Raw genomic sequence first — 16,176 nt, forward strand, 5'->3', positions numbered from 1 at the left:
TTGAAAAAGGTATTAGCTATTGATTATTGGGAGTATCAATCACAACAAATTATAAGATTCAGGTAAATGAGAACAGAAATGACAATGTAAAATATGGATTTCGATAACATTTTAAATTTCAAAGAATTTATTTCCTGTAGAGCAGTATATATCGGTTTCAGCCTACATGTATTTGACAAAATGTTGATTTCATATTAAATTTTTAAAAGAAGGCAGGTTCGATCGATGTGAGTCGAACCGGAAATGACGTTTTTTCGTAATCGACTATGTAATCCCATAGACAGGTATAACTTCCGCTTTACCTATGTCACATTACAAAGGTGTAAAAACCAATATAACTAAGGAATATATAGCTTTTATTGATGGTTAGACTGGCTTAAAATATCCAATACCAGTGATTTATATACATTTAATACTTAAACATGCATAAAATATTCGGCAAGAAGTCTAAAAGTAAGGACAATTTAGCGGATTATACACAAAATTCCACGCAAAATGATTTGCCCCGCCCAGCAGCAGAAACCAACAGTGTGCCTGAAACAAATGGTACATCAAAACAGCAGCCACCAGTTGTTCAGAAGAATGACACTCCACCACAACCACCAAGACCAAAGCTTGTTTTTCATTGTCAACAAGCTCATGGCAGTCCAACAGGAATTATTTCCGGGTTTACAAACGTTAAAGAATTATACCAGAAAATAGCTGATTGCTATGACATGCCAGTTTCAGAGGTAAATAAACTTTTGTCAGTTTGAAATGTCTAAAGTTGTCTTGGAGTGAATATCAAACTCTACAAGATCAAAATCAAAATAGGTCATTTTACAATATATATATATGACCAGTAAGCATCATTTTCTGAAACTGTCTCAGAACTCTTGCCACTAGATATCTTAGCCTTAATGAAAATTTGGACCATAACATACTACACAAATGTATTTACAGTGGTGTCCATGCGCCCTGTCATATCACGCATTAGCTGATTTTGTCATATCAACACAGTGACACTGTAGCACAAAAAAATCGATCTTGTTGTTATTTTAGCATTCAGAAGGGATAAAAAAAGAATAAAATTGATAAGTTCAAGAGTTAATTAAAACTGCAATCCCGTGATTTACCATATTTGGCCAATTTCCATTAAAAAAAATTACATCATCAGATACATCATAGACATGATAGATCTATACATTGTGGGACAACTCTCCATCCAAAAAAACAATTTGAAAAAGTAGTGACCATTATATAGGTCAATGTACAGCCTTGGCTCACCTGAACAACAAGCTATAAAGGGCCTCAAAATTACTCGTGTAAAACCATTCAAACGGGAAAACCAAGGGTCTAATCTATATAAAAAACCAGAGAAACACGTTTAAATTTCATAAATAAACGACAACTACTTTACATCAGATTCCTGCATGGAAGTCCCTGAAATGACAAGTCAAATTATTAAAGGTTCCTACACTAGAAAAAGAAATAGAAAGAAATTCAAAAACTTTATGTACACTAAAACAATGCTAGCTTAGGACAGTAGTGTCACATGAAAAGGAACTGTGAAAACCATTTGGAAAGTGCTTCACTCATCAGATCTGTACAAAAAGATTAAATACTCAAAGAATCAGTCGAAGAGGAGAGTGGTACATTGTAGTTGCTGAAAGCTACATATATTCATGTTATGTAGTTCATTGACAAATTTCAACTAATGTAGGTAAGGATATGTTTTCCCAGATTAAAATATCAATCAGTGCATCTCCAATGGATTTCGAGAAACTTCTGTCATTTTTCTGTAAAGGTGAGATACATTGTACAATGTACAAATGTACATGTAAGCAGTTTTAAAAAAGCATGATCTTATTGTTGAATACACAGGGTGAACATTGGGAATATAAACAGAAGATACAGTAGCCAATGGTAGATGTAGATGTATAGTTTGTGATGTTGCAACAGCTTTATTAATTATAATTTCGGGTCAAACATTTCAATGTTGGTTCAATCATTATGATGTTGCTGATATGTCTGGGTGACCGGGTCAAAGTTATCAAGGCTGGGTCAATGTATTCAATGTCACAAAGCTGTTATAAGCAATGTTATTAAAAGCTGAGCAGAGTGGCATAGACAGTGGGACGACCGATAAATAAAAGTATCAAACATAAATACTTACTGACATCCTTATATCATATTACAGAACTTACTTTATTAGAAAGTGCATGATTATTCAATGCCCACAACATGAACAATGAAAATTAATTGTAGAAAAACTAATCCAAGTATTAAAATTCAAATTTGGAATCCTTTGACTAAATTGCCCAAGGCAAACAACACTATATTAATTTATATGTCTACTACACATACTTGTGAAATAATGTGTTGTTTAGTAATTTTTTTATTTTCAAAATATTTGAATTGTTAGGTGAGTTATTCTATAATTCATGTAATTTTAGTGTACCTTTTGAGTGCATTGTAATTGGTTATATTTGTACATGTAGATGGTATTATAGAAAAGGAAAATTTAATGATTGAACTGTCTGTGTCAAAAAATTCCAATACAATTAATATTGATTTGTGCTGAAACAAAAATATACACATAACATGCATAAATGTATATAATGTCTGGGTATATTATTATATACTATTATCTAGTATAGGTTTCTATGGCGATAGAAACTACTTATCTGAATATGTATTTGATTATAAGGTTTGATTATAGCATTCAATTTCTTCAAATATATTTTTTACATGTACAATATACAATTGTCAATGGATGTTAAAATAAATTGTAGGTTATGACTACTTTTTCCATACATATGACATAATGCAAATTTGACAACAACTCAAAAAGCAATTTTAAAACAAAATATATTTTGTGCTTGTATCACTTAATCATTTTTTGCTATGCTATTTTATAAAAATATTTTGCTTAGATATCAGTTTTTTGACAAATTGATACATGTTTGTAGTTTATGATTTATGTCTATAATAATAGTGTACAAATGTAGTTAATTGCAGAACCATCTCTTAACTTACAACAGTATGGTATATTGATCGTCTTTATGTCTCCTTTTGTGGCTTACATCTGTACAGTACTGTTTTGGTCTTTTGGACCTTGTTTCCTTCATACATTTCTAAATTTCATTTATATGGGACTTGAAAATGCACTGTTACCCCAAAATTGTAACACAGAAACATCTGGGCTTTGTCAGTCTTCCATGAACTTTTTGTGGTGTCACTTTAACCATTCTCTACTTATGCCCTTTACAAATGAAAAATGCTAAGTTTTTCGTTTAGTTTGCCTCAACCAAATGTTATGAAACTTATACAAAATGCTTATAACCCCAAAATACAGATCAAGTTTGTATTTGGTGGTTTCACGCTAACTGTTCTAGAGTTATGTCCCTTTTCAAATGGAAAAATTGCTGAAGTTGTCGTTTCTGTTTTCTAACTCAAGTTTGCCTCAACAAAATGTTACTAAACTTACATGAATACACAATGTCTTTTACCATAACTTAGATCAAGAACAAATTTGGGTAGCATCCCTTATAACCCTATTACTGTTCTGTTAAAAGTTGTGTCCCTTTATAACTTTATTTGCAAGGTCATCTGTGTCCCATGGAAACTGTCACTATCACATCCTCATATTTACTTTTCTCAGTAGAACAAAACATGTGATGGCAAATTCTTCTTGAAATACAATATGCTGAATATCTTGGTGTCCCATAACTGAAGGGTTTTTCAGACAGAAGAAGAGCAGGCCATGTCTTGAATATTGAAATAGAACTATAAGTTCTTATTTTCTTTTCAGATTTTATTTTGTACGTTAAATACACATAAAGTAGATATGTCCCGACTTCTTGGAGGTCAAATTGGATTAGAAGATTTCATTTTTGCTCATGTAAGAGGTCAACCAAAAGAATGTGAGGTGACAAAATCGGAGGATGCTCTTGGACTAACTATCACAGACAATGGTGCAGGATATGCCTTTATTAAACGTATAAAAGAAAACAGTATTATGGATAAATGTCCGCTTGTTAGTCTGGGTGATCATATAGAAAAAATAGATGGGAAAAGTTTGGTCGGATGTCGGCACTTTGAAGTGGCAAAAATGTTAAAAGAAATTCAGAAAGGAACTACTTTTACAATTCGAGTTGTGGAACCAATGAAGTCCGGATTTTGTAAGTACATATATGTAATGTATATAGTTTATAATAATAAAGCCTATTGATGAATTTTTTGTACATGTCGCTTAAAATGGTTTTTCCTTTCAAAGTTTTTTTCCTGATTTTCTTGTTTATAGAAATGTAAGTAAAATATACATGATGTACTAGTGTGTAAATGACATTGTCTGTATATATATATACAAGGAAACTTGTGATATTTAAATGTAAAAAAAAATATTTCCTTTGTTTTGTATTCATCATGTTCATGTTAAATTTAACTTTATAATTTTATTAACATTTTCTGCACTGTGGATAAAAAATAGATTTGTAGTTTGCATAAATTGCTAAAATTTGAGGAAATAAATTCCAAAAAGAGTTCAAGGATTATTTTCATTGTTTTTGTTGCACGCAGCGGACTTGTTGGGTAATTTGTGTTTTTATGGTTTTGTTGTGAAGTATGGAAACCTAAATTTTATTTTGTTTATTTATTTTCTATTGTCAGTGCAGTGAAGTTGTATATTTTAAATGTTATTTTTTAATATAATTTATGAAAAAGGATATTTTACAGCGCCATCAAGACCTATATATGCATGGTGTTGACCTTTCTGCATTTTGTGTAGCTCCAAATTTAAGAAAATACCACAATTAAAAAAATCATTATCAGAATGATTATTCACCATGGCAATATATAATGCAAACTGACAAATAACATTTGACATCACATAGAGCAGTCAATATTAATAATGTTATTGTATTTACATCTAAATAAATAGCATTCAACATTAAACTACATTGTACATGAAAGCCACAAACACCCAAAGGCCAACTAAGATGCTCTGACGGGTTAAGCAGTTCCTTTTCCTCTAGTGTCATCTGACTTGTAAAACCAGATGATAAATTGTCTTTTAAAGTACATGTATCAAGATGAATTAAGTCTTGTTTTTTACATGCAGATGATGCATTTGTTTCTGAAGTAATTGTAACACATTCATCATGAGATCCGCTAGTAAGGACATTTTATTTTCATGGATGAATTAAATCAAACTATGAAATTTGCAATTTAATTAAAGGTAAACATATATATAACCCATGAATGGTCTAAGAAAATACCTGTCTTTTCCCTGTTTGATCACGATAGGAAATGTTGATAGCAGAGTTGCATGCATCAATGAAATTATGTGTGAAATTTAAGACATTTAGTAAAAAACGTCTATTCTATCAAAGAATAATAAAATCTAAACATCCTAAGTCACCAATCCTTCATATTTTCTCAAATTGTTGGATTTTCATTTTCACTTTCTCTGACAGTATGTTTCAGAGGGGAATTGAAAGAGGAAAACAAATTGATTGAGATAAACTCTTGTTCCAGTATTGTTATAAAGACAACAGATTGTTTTTCATTATTTGATTGAAATTGTAAAAAAGTTGGTCAATTATGATAGAAATCCCATAACTTGGAAACATAAAATCTAAAGGGACCATACATCATAGGATGTAAACAATTCCACAAAGTTTCATGACAATTGGTTTTATCTTTTTGACTAACTGTTACATGTACAACAAATTGTATTGTCTGTCGAGGACTGATGGACAACCATAAACCATATATATACTTCTTGTAAACAGGGTGAGAAAAAAAACCTCAAATAAAACCCCTAAAATCAATGAGGAATGGTTGATGCCTTTTGAAAATGATTGTCTTTTTTGCATTTATTTAGACCAATACATACATGTATAAAATTGCATATTTCACTGTCATTTATCAAACATCAATAAATGTTGGAGTAGGAAAATCAACATGAGGCTTTGATTGTGCATGTGATTGTACTGTCTGGTAATATGACCATTATCTATGCCGCTATTGTATCCTCTGCCAGACAGTCAATCCAACAAAGATCAAATACCAGTGAAATCGTAACATTCTTAAAAGAACACGAACAGATCATGTCACACTGTGTAAATTGTAAAAGATTGGAAAACAGTAGGGTTTCCATAGAAACAAAAATAATATATATCTCATAAAAGTCTGCAATGATAAGGGTCGTATTACAGTAAATGTATCAAATAATCGGTAGACTGATACAAAAAACTGGAAAAAAAAGTAACAGACACAATTATTAAAGACCAGGTTCAAATGTCACGTCCACTGTATATATGAACGTGCATGGATTTTATGTTATACCCTCTGTACACTCTACATATATATTACTTTCTGTTTAAATGTTTTCTTGTTTTTTTCTTACTAAATTACAGCATACACATGAGACTTTTCAATTGATTTTAAAATTTAACTCCTTTATAGCATTTGTTGAACAAAAGCAGAGTAAAAAGGGCAGTAGTAATATAGGTTCAGGAAAACAGACATTACGACTACGATCAACAGGACCGGCCACAGTGGAGGACGTAAGTTGTTGTTAATAAGATTGTCTATTTTACTAATAATTTATTGCAAATGTTAGCATAAAATCCAAGGTTGGCAAAAAAGCGGTCAATACTAGTATCTGGTATTGACCATGCCAGTGGTAAATACTGGTAATTTCCGGGAAATACTGGCAAATATCGGGAAATACTGTTCATGCATGTAGGTACAGTGCACATGTACCAGTAGCTCTACATGATATACAAAACACAAAACGAAAGTAAACAGTTACATTCAAATTTATATTTTATGAAACTGAGTAGCTAAGGAAATTCAAGGTACCGGTATATACACCAATGAGACAATACAGAGAAAAAACCAAAATACATCTGGAGGGCAACCTATGAAGCAGGATTTTTAATTCAGTTCTTTCACTTATGACATATCAATGTAGCATACATGTAAAAATAATGTTGAAAAATTATTTGATTTCTCATCCCCTTACTTTTAAAGATGAAAAATTTCACTTTTATACAAGAGTAAATGTAAAGTTGATAGTTAACATAATCATGCTACAATTAACTTCCTGAAATTAGAGATGTATAGATGGATTCATATATCTATTATGAAACAAAATATTTATTTTATAGTTTTCATTATTTTCTCTAACCTTTTTGCTGTTCATTGAACCATGAAATTTGGAAGTCAGTCTTTTAAATAGAAAGCTTCTGTTCATTTCAATGTTAAACACCAAATGAAATTGACATTTCAAATTAGCAAATGTGCCATTTTATTTGTAAAAGATGATTTTCAAGAGGATTTTAAAATTGATTTAAGATTGATAACCTATTGAACCGTTCAGTTTAAACAAGTTCATACAAGAGGATGTTTATTTATCAGATTAAAGTCATGGTATTTAATTTACTTTTTAATAATTCTAGAATTATGTGGATTATACATGATAAAACAAGCCAAACAAGTAATTTTTTAAGAGAGTTACACTTTATATATATATATAGATTCAATATAACAAATGAGTATGTTAAATAAGGTCCTAGTAAAGCCCCTATTTCTAATTTTATTTTCAAATTAAGATTTTTAAATTGACTCTTATCACAGTGAATGAAATTTAAAAAATAACTTGATAGAAAATATGGCCATTTGTTAGAAATTATATATCAGTGTCTATGAAGCATCAATTTCTCATCAAAATATAGTATACATGTACATCTATGTGTCCATAAGAAGAATAGCACCATACAACATTAGGTTTGTTTTAACAAATACTATATCTGACTTTTATAATTATTTTGTTAAATCCTGTTCATAGGCCCAAATTTGAAGTTTGGTAAAATTTCTCCAAAATCTTTATAACTTGCCTTCTTGAGGTGTAAATGCCAACATTTCATTAGAAAAATTATCATATTTTCAATTTCTCTCATGTTTATTCATCAACTTTAAACTAATGGAGTTGAGAATAAGGCCAATATTAATACCCTATGCTTCAATCCAATGTTGTTTAGACTTTGACTTATCTTATTGGAATTGATACCACATATTCTTTTAATTACTAGAACCAAAGTTTTTGTAATCAAAGATGTAAACAAACAAAAATGAACTATGTGTTAAAGAGGGACAGAAATACAAATAATTGAACCTTAAGTCAACTAAAGTAGACAAAAAATATTGGATCCTCCCAGACATACTTGACTTGGACACTTCACATCAGCTTTAAATAACTTGTTTTCTAAAATTGAAAATATGATTTTCAATTCAATTCAATTCAAAATTTTATTGGAAAGAGCACAATAGAGGTGTGATCCAAATACAGACAATAATATATTTAAACAATATAGATAAAATATAGATACAATTTTAATTGTAACAGATTTAATAGATATTTTGATGAAAATGTATTTTAGAGTTCCAACTCTGATGAAGAATTAAATGAAACTGATGCTGACAAAGCAGATGTATGAACTCCCTCATATAATGAACACAAATCTACCTACCATGCACACAAACCTTTTGTGTTATTAAATGAATATATTATGAAAAGGTTTTGTCCAAAACTACACTCTTATATTTTTAGTTTATCAGACTACCCAATGTCAATTCTCTTAGTTAAGCTAGTTCAGTGTATACATAAAATGTCTCATTGACAACCACCCCATATAACTTTCCCAATACTTTATTATTGACACATTTTTCATATATGTTACAGTAACGGTATTTCCATAAGTATATTCTAAGTATATTGATAAATCCAAACATACATTTTGGGCATTTGAGTAAATTTTGTCTTTATGTAGAATTCAAGAAATATTAAGAAAAATAATATTATATTCTGTATGGGTATTAAGTTATAGATGTGTAATAATGATCACAGAAGCTGTTCACACATTCATTTAGAAGTTTTGAACATACATGAAGTTACCAATGGTAAATGATAATTCATTATATCTTGATGAACATGGCTCTTTTTTCTTTGGGGGCATCCATAGGAATGCGATTAAAAACTACAGATGTACATCATTATCTGATTTAAGTTTTAACTATATGTATATGATATTTATTTCAGGGGACACTTAAAAAAGTTGACTGCAATTCAGCTTTCTATGTATTAATTGAACATTGTTTTACTACTGTGATTAAGCGACTGGATTGTACTGTTTACTGATTCAGTGTGATTTGTTAGCCATATACAGTTTACACAGCTGGTACAATAAATGTATTTTTCTTATTTTAGGTTGATGATTCTTCCAATTTAGCTATAGACAAGATCAATGGTTTATTAGAGTCATTCATGGGTATAAATGATACAGAATTAGGTAATTTTAATTTTATTTATGAATTGACCCAAGTGACTTGGTACCAATTGAGAAAAATGTGTCATAGGTCATTGTAACATCAAGACATTTTCTTCATTATATTTTTAGGTAAAAGATTGCATGAAATGCAATCAAAACCTTGTGGGACTGACTTGATATCTCAATGTTCCAAGGCTGATCACTGCCTTTTTGGATACACAAAATATAGTGCATTGTTTATAATATCTATACATACTATTCAGGTATTCAAGACACAATAGGATGTTTCACTTGTCAAAAAAATTGCATAACTTTTGCAAGGTGCAGGAATCTAATATTTGTTCTAAAAATATAAATTATGTCATTGTTAACATCATCTTTAATAAAATTGGAGTTATCATCCTTTGTCTAGAAAAGCTGTTATATCAACAACAACCAATGCAATATTTAATTTTACCTCCCACTGATAAATTGAACCAATCTTTACCGTTCAGTTTTTAAACATATTTATTTATAGTGGATTGGGAAACAAGTTTTGCAACTTATATTAGTCCCTTTCAACTTTGCAGGTGCGAGTGCTGTCTTGTAGTGGCATTAGCCTACTCTTTTTTGAAATTAACATGGCTATGGCTCTCTCTTAACATGGGTCAGCCATTATCATCCCCTTCCGACGGACTATCATAGTTTCCTCAAGACCATACACACAAATGGTGTCAAGGGAGAGCTGAAAACGAGTTCCTGAAATTTTCATCCTGAACAGGAATCGAAACAGGAACCTTTGTGTTAGTAGTCTGATGCACTAACCACTACACCACGGCTATCTGTTAAGTGCTATTCAGTGCTTTGAAACACATTGATATTTTCTGGGACAAGCACGAGTTTTATTATCACAGCAAACTAAGAAAACATACTTTTTAATAATCCTGCAATTGTTTCTCTTTATGAATACACTCACAGTCTTATTTTTATATTATAATCTTTATTCTTTTACAGCACAACAAATATGGGATATGGGGAACAAACTAGACAACCCAAGTGATTTTGCCATGGCAATCGACAAATCAGAAATTAAAGATTTTGGATTTGCTGATGATTTCGTGTTTGATTTATGGGGTGCCATTAGTGATGCAAAGAGTGGAAGATTGAATAAGTCAGATGTCAAAGATTTCAGTGAACAATTTTAAACACAGGAGAGAGATAGTTAATTTTATCATTGAAATAATGTTACAGATATGTCAAAATTAACCGGTGGGGCATAGCATTATTTTATTGACACAGTCCTGATATTCATACTCAAAAAGCTCTTTTATAGATACAGATAACATTCCTGATCAGTCCAAAAAGTAAAACAAAAATGTTAAATTATGCAAATGTAAACAAAAAAGAATATTGAGCTCATTTTTTGGGTTTTATTATTGATATACATGTTCGGCCTTTAAGATTTTTGTTTCGGATGAATATTATGATTATTAATAAATTTTCTAATCAATACTTAAAATTTTAGAATCAGAAATGAAAAAGTTGAAGTAAAAATTATCAAACTTGTTGGAGGTTCTGTGTAAAAATTAGTATTTATAGTTTCATTATATTTTTTGAACGATAAGGAACTACCATTATATAGCGCTCCAAGAGTTGATTGATATGTCCCAGAGAATTATGACAATTCAGTGTTTTTGCGACCATATAGGTCTTCATTTAAATTTTGTGATATTTGTTATGAATTATTGTTTGTTTTATGACCAATTGTTTTATATATGTGTGGAAATTTTGCATTTGTTAATGTCTCATTGCAGTGACTAATTACATCAATGATGAAAAGAACATTTATGATTTATACAATTGGTAATTAAATCGGCTAACATTAAAATATGTATTTTAATAAGTGTACATAGATTTATTTTCATAATTAGCTCACTAAAAATAATTCAATTGCTTGTTTTATAGAAGTTACGATGAACCAATTCAGAAATGTGTTGTATTATGGGAAAACTTCATTCTTTTTGACGTTCTTGTTTGTCGAGACATCATTTATGAGTTTGCTGACACTATCCAACATATTTACAAGAATTGAAATTGAATTTCTGAATTGCTTCATTGTCTATTTTGTGGATTTGAAAATTTGTTTGAATAGCCTTAATTTAGAAATTATCATATTATTTTTGAATTATTTATGCCATTATGGCAAGGGAATTTTTCTTTAAGGGTTCATATATATCACTTAAAAGAAAAGAAAAATTGTCTCATAAGCTAAAGAAATCCTTTCTTTTATAATTTTCATTGGGCTCTTTCTGTCTGTTTTTTTTATGAGTTTTTTTAATTGATCTATTATAGTGCTCAAGAGATTTGAAAGAGGTGATGTAGTTGATAGGCAAATTTTTAATAATGTTTACATAGAAACATTTTAATTCTCTTACTTTAAACCAAAAATCATCAGATGCACTCATTTTAGTTAGCCATCGTAATTAGTAATTATAGTTATATTAAAAAAAAATGATCATAGAAATAGCTGAATATGAACATTTACATTCAGTGCATTAAATCATTTCGTCCATCTTCCTGTACTGTTCCTTTTTCATGTTATTATAAACAAATCATCCTTATCATGCAAGAAATATTTGCCACTGGACATTAAGCAAATAACAATCAATAATTCAACAGTCTGTCAGCCTGGTATTTACATTCATCATTCTTTTTATGTTACAAATATGCTGTAAAGTCAGAAATTATTGCCAGCATTTATTATTGTGATGTTCCAAGAATGATAACAAAATGTCAGAATTTTATAGTTGTCAAGAAAATCTTTATATAGATATATGTGATTGATATCAGAAGGCAAGTTTTTGTTATTGCAAAAGTCACCCAGTCACATGATTTGCATTAATGAAAACCTTACTTTCTTTACAGTAGTAACATAAGAATGTCAAGAACTCTATTTCTAGAGGTTTCAAATTAATACCAATTATAAGGCAATCTTTCTGAAATTATCATATACTCAAATGTTTTATTTTAAAATTATTATAATGTCTATTGGTATGTTCACTGAGAGGTTAAAATACAACAAAATATTTCAGAATGTAAGTTTGAATGAAAGAAACATTAATTATTATGATTTTAAAACTTAAACTGACCAAGTATTGAGTATATATTTCATTTCATTTCATAAATTTTCTCAAGTTACTTGAAAAGCAGAAATTAATGACTTGTAATTTTGGACTAAGAGATGGGTTTAGATCAAATTAATCAATTGTTTTCAAAAGTTACCTTATTATTTTTTTTGAGTAAATAATGTAAGCTAAATTGGGAATGATTAGTATATACAACTACTAAGACAGGTTGATATTTTGAGCTTTACGTCAGAAGTTTATTGTTGTGAATGTTAACATGTGTGATATCATTGTGTTAATTATTGTGTACATTCCTGTTACTTTTACAATCTATTTCGTTCATGTGATAACATGTTTGTTCATGTTGTGTATGTTGTCCATTCAGAATTAAGGATTGCTCACATGTACTACACACATTCCTTGACATACATTTACTTTTCTAATTAAAAACACTCACATTCCTAGACATATATTTACTTTTCAAGTTTAAATGACTTAAAAGTAATTAAGCAAGCTTCTGTAGAAACTTATTATTTTTATCATTTATTTCATTTCTCAACCTTTGAATATTGTTCTTATCATATATGATATTTTGTAATCTAGAACAGGTCCACAAGTTATTTCCTAATGGATTATATTAATATCAAAAACATACGGTGTTTGAATGCTTCTATCATATATATATTCAGTTTAATATTTTAAATGATAATAGCATAAATAATGGTTCAAATATCTAAGGAAAATAAACTGATAGAAACGGTACTTGTATTATATGAATGAAATTTATGTTACTTTCAACATCAAAAATATTTTAAGAACAAGCACCTGCCTTGCATTGATCACATTGGAAAATCAATTATGACGATTCTAAATGGTAATATGCATTTCAGATTAACTTGACCAGATAAAAGATTATCTAATGCACAAACAAAACCAATCATTTCAAAACTATTTTAAAATATTTCACTTGTGGAACAGGTTTTACTGTTACAGAATTTTCCCTATAGATATATTTTTACTATATACTTGTTTAAGTGTTAATTTTGTTGTCTCTAATTCTCTATTTAATTTTTACCAAAATTATTTTTATTGGAAACTTACAAATGGATTTTCAATCAAATAAATTGAAGTTGAGAACCAATATCTTGAGTGCTGGTCACTTTACCATATATATTTATTGATCACTCGACTCATGCTAGAATTGTGACAAATTGAGATAGGAATAAAATGATGAATGTTCATATCTTACTTTTATTATTTTAGCCAATGCAGAAATTTGAAATGACGAATTAAGTCATGCAAGCAGTCTGTTTAGATTATCATAACTACCATGACAGACTTACAGATCTGTTAGCCTTTACCATTATGGTATGAGTTTTGGCCTTGCTTGGTTACATAAAAAAATCAATTGGTGCACCTCACATGATGTAAAAATGTTTGTAATAATCTAGCTAGTAATTTGCCAAAGATCATGGTTTCATTTTGATTAAGATAGAGCTATTGCAAGAGAACTACAAAATAATATTTTTCTAATGATGGGTTTTATCAATGTTCTGGGTCATTTGTGTAGTATAGCTTCTGGCTGATTGATATTTTTTTTGTGCATCCAAAACAATTTCAACACAAGAGTGCACACACTGAAATGTCTCGACTTCTTTACTAATCATTGATATTATGTTGATATTCCTAAGTATAAAGCTTTATTTCAACTGTCACATAAACTTAACATTAACCAAGATAGCTAAACAAATACCAATGAACCATGAAAATGAGGTCAAGGTCCGATGAACCATGCCAGACAGACATGTACAGCTAACAATGCTTCCATACAACAAGTATAGTTGACCTATTACATTTAGTTTAAGAACTAGAGGCTCTAAAGAGCCTGTGTCGCTCACCTTGGTACATTTGTATATGTGAATATTCAACAAAGGACACAGATGGATTCGTGACAAAATTGTGTTTTGGTGATGGTGATATGTTTGTAGATCTAACTTTACTGAACATTCTTGCTGCGTACATATATCCCCATCTATAATGATTGGCCCAGTAGTTTCAGTTAAAAGTGTTAGTAAAAATTTACAAATTTTATGAAAATTGTTAAAAATTGACTATCGATTCGTCTGAAATTTTCAGGGCAGATAGATCTTGACCTGATGAACAATTTAACCCATGCCAGTTTTGCTCTTAATGCTTTTGTTTTTGAGTTATAAGCCAAAAACTGCATTTTATCCCATGTTCTATTTTTAGCCATGGCAGCCATCTTGGTAGGTTGACCAGGTCAACGGACACAATTTTTAAACTAGATACCCCAATGATGATTGTGGCCAAGTTTGGTTTAATATGGCGCAGTCGTTTCAGAGGAGAAGATTTTTGTAAAAGATAACTAAGATTTACGAAAAATGGTTAAAAATTGACTATAAAGGGCAATAACTCCTAAAGGGGTCATTTGACCATTTCGGTAATGTTGACTTATTTGTAAATCTTATTTTGCTGAACATTATTGCTGTTTACAGTTTATCCCTATCTATAATATTTTTCAAGATAATAACCAAAAACAGCAAAATTTCCTTAAAATTACCAATTTAGGGGTAGCAACCCAACAACAAGTTGTTCGATTCATCTGAAATTTTCAGGGCAGATAGATCTTGACCTGATAAACAATTTAACCCCATGTCAGAATTGCTCTAAATGCTTTGGTTTTTGAGTTATAAGCCAAAAACTGCATTTTACCCCTATGTTCTATTTTTAGCCATGGCGGCCATCTTGGTAGGTTGACCGGGTCACCGGACACAATTTTTAAACTAGATACCCCAATGATGATTGTGGCCAAGTTTGGTTTAATATGGCGCTGTAGTTTCAGAGGAGAAGATTTTTGTAAAAGATAACTAAGATTTACGAAAAATGGTTAAAAATTGACTATAAAGGGCAATAACTCCTAAAGGGGTCATTTGACCATTTCGGTAATGTTGACTTATTTGTAAATCTTATTTTGCTGAACATTATTGCTGTTTACAGTTTATCTCTATCTATAATATTTTTCAAGATAATAACCAAAAACAGCAAAATTTCCTTAAAATTACCAATTTAGGGGTAGCAACCCAACAACAGGTTGTTCGATTCATCTGAAATTTTCAGGGCAGATAGATCTTGATCTGATAAACAATTTTACCCCATGTCAGAATTGCTCTAAATGCTTTGGTTTTTGAGTTATAAGCCAAAAACTGCATTTTACCCCTATGTTCTATTTTTAGCCATGGCGGCCATCTTGGTTGGTTGACCGGGTCACCGGACACAATTTTTAAACTAGATACCCCAATGATGATTGTGGCCAAGTTTGGTTTAATTTGGCCTAGTAGTTTCAGAGGAGAAGATTTTTGTAAAAGTTAACGCCGGACGCAGGACGACGACGACGACGGACGACGACGCCGGACGCCGGACGCAAAGTGATGAGAAAGCTCACTTGGCCCTTCGGGCCAGGTGAGCTAAAAATAGACCAAAACACAAAAACTTAACACTGCAATAAACCATAAAATTGAGTTCATGGTCAAATTAAACCTGCGGGACTGACATATAGATCATAATATATTTCCATACACCAAATATAGTTTACCTTTGGCATATAATATTAGATAAAGAGACCAAAACTTAAAAACATAACTTTGACCACTGAACCATGAAAATGAGGTCAAGGTCAGATGACACCTGCCAGTTGGACATGTACACCTTACAGTCCTTCCATACACCAAATATAC

At 30.4% G+C, this 16,176-nt stretch overlaps 1 protein-coding gene across 1 annotated transcript; it reads left to right on the forward strand.

Annotated features, from left to right (window-relative positions):
• The first annotated feature begins 265 nt into the window (after positions 1-265).
• Positions 266-13,662, forward strand: LOC134714383 (PDZ domain-containing protein GIPC1-like). Its single transcript, XM_063575627.1, has 5 exons — positions 266-731; positions 3,794-4,163; positions 6,451-6,551; positions 9,257-9,338; positions 10,311-13,662. The coding sequence occupies exons 1-5, from the start codon at positions 423-425 to the stop codon at positions 10,499-10,501; spliced, it is 1,053 nt and encodes a 350-aa protein (XP_063431697.1). The 5' UTR covers positions 266-422; the 3' UTR covers positions 10,502-13,662.
• Positions 13,663-16,176: the final 2,514 nt, after the last annotated feature.

The sequence above is a fragment of the Mytilus trossulus genome, chromosome 1 (assembly GCF_036588685.1).
Source record: "Mytilus trossulus isolate FHL-02 chromosome 1, PNRI_Mtr1.1.1.hap1, whole genome shotgun sequence".
NCBI lineage: Eukaryota > Metazoa > Mollusca > Bivalvia > Mytilida > Mytilidae > Mytilus > Mytilus trossulus.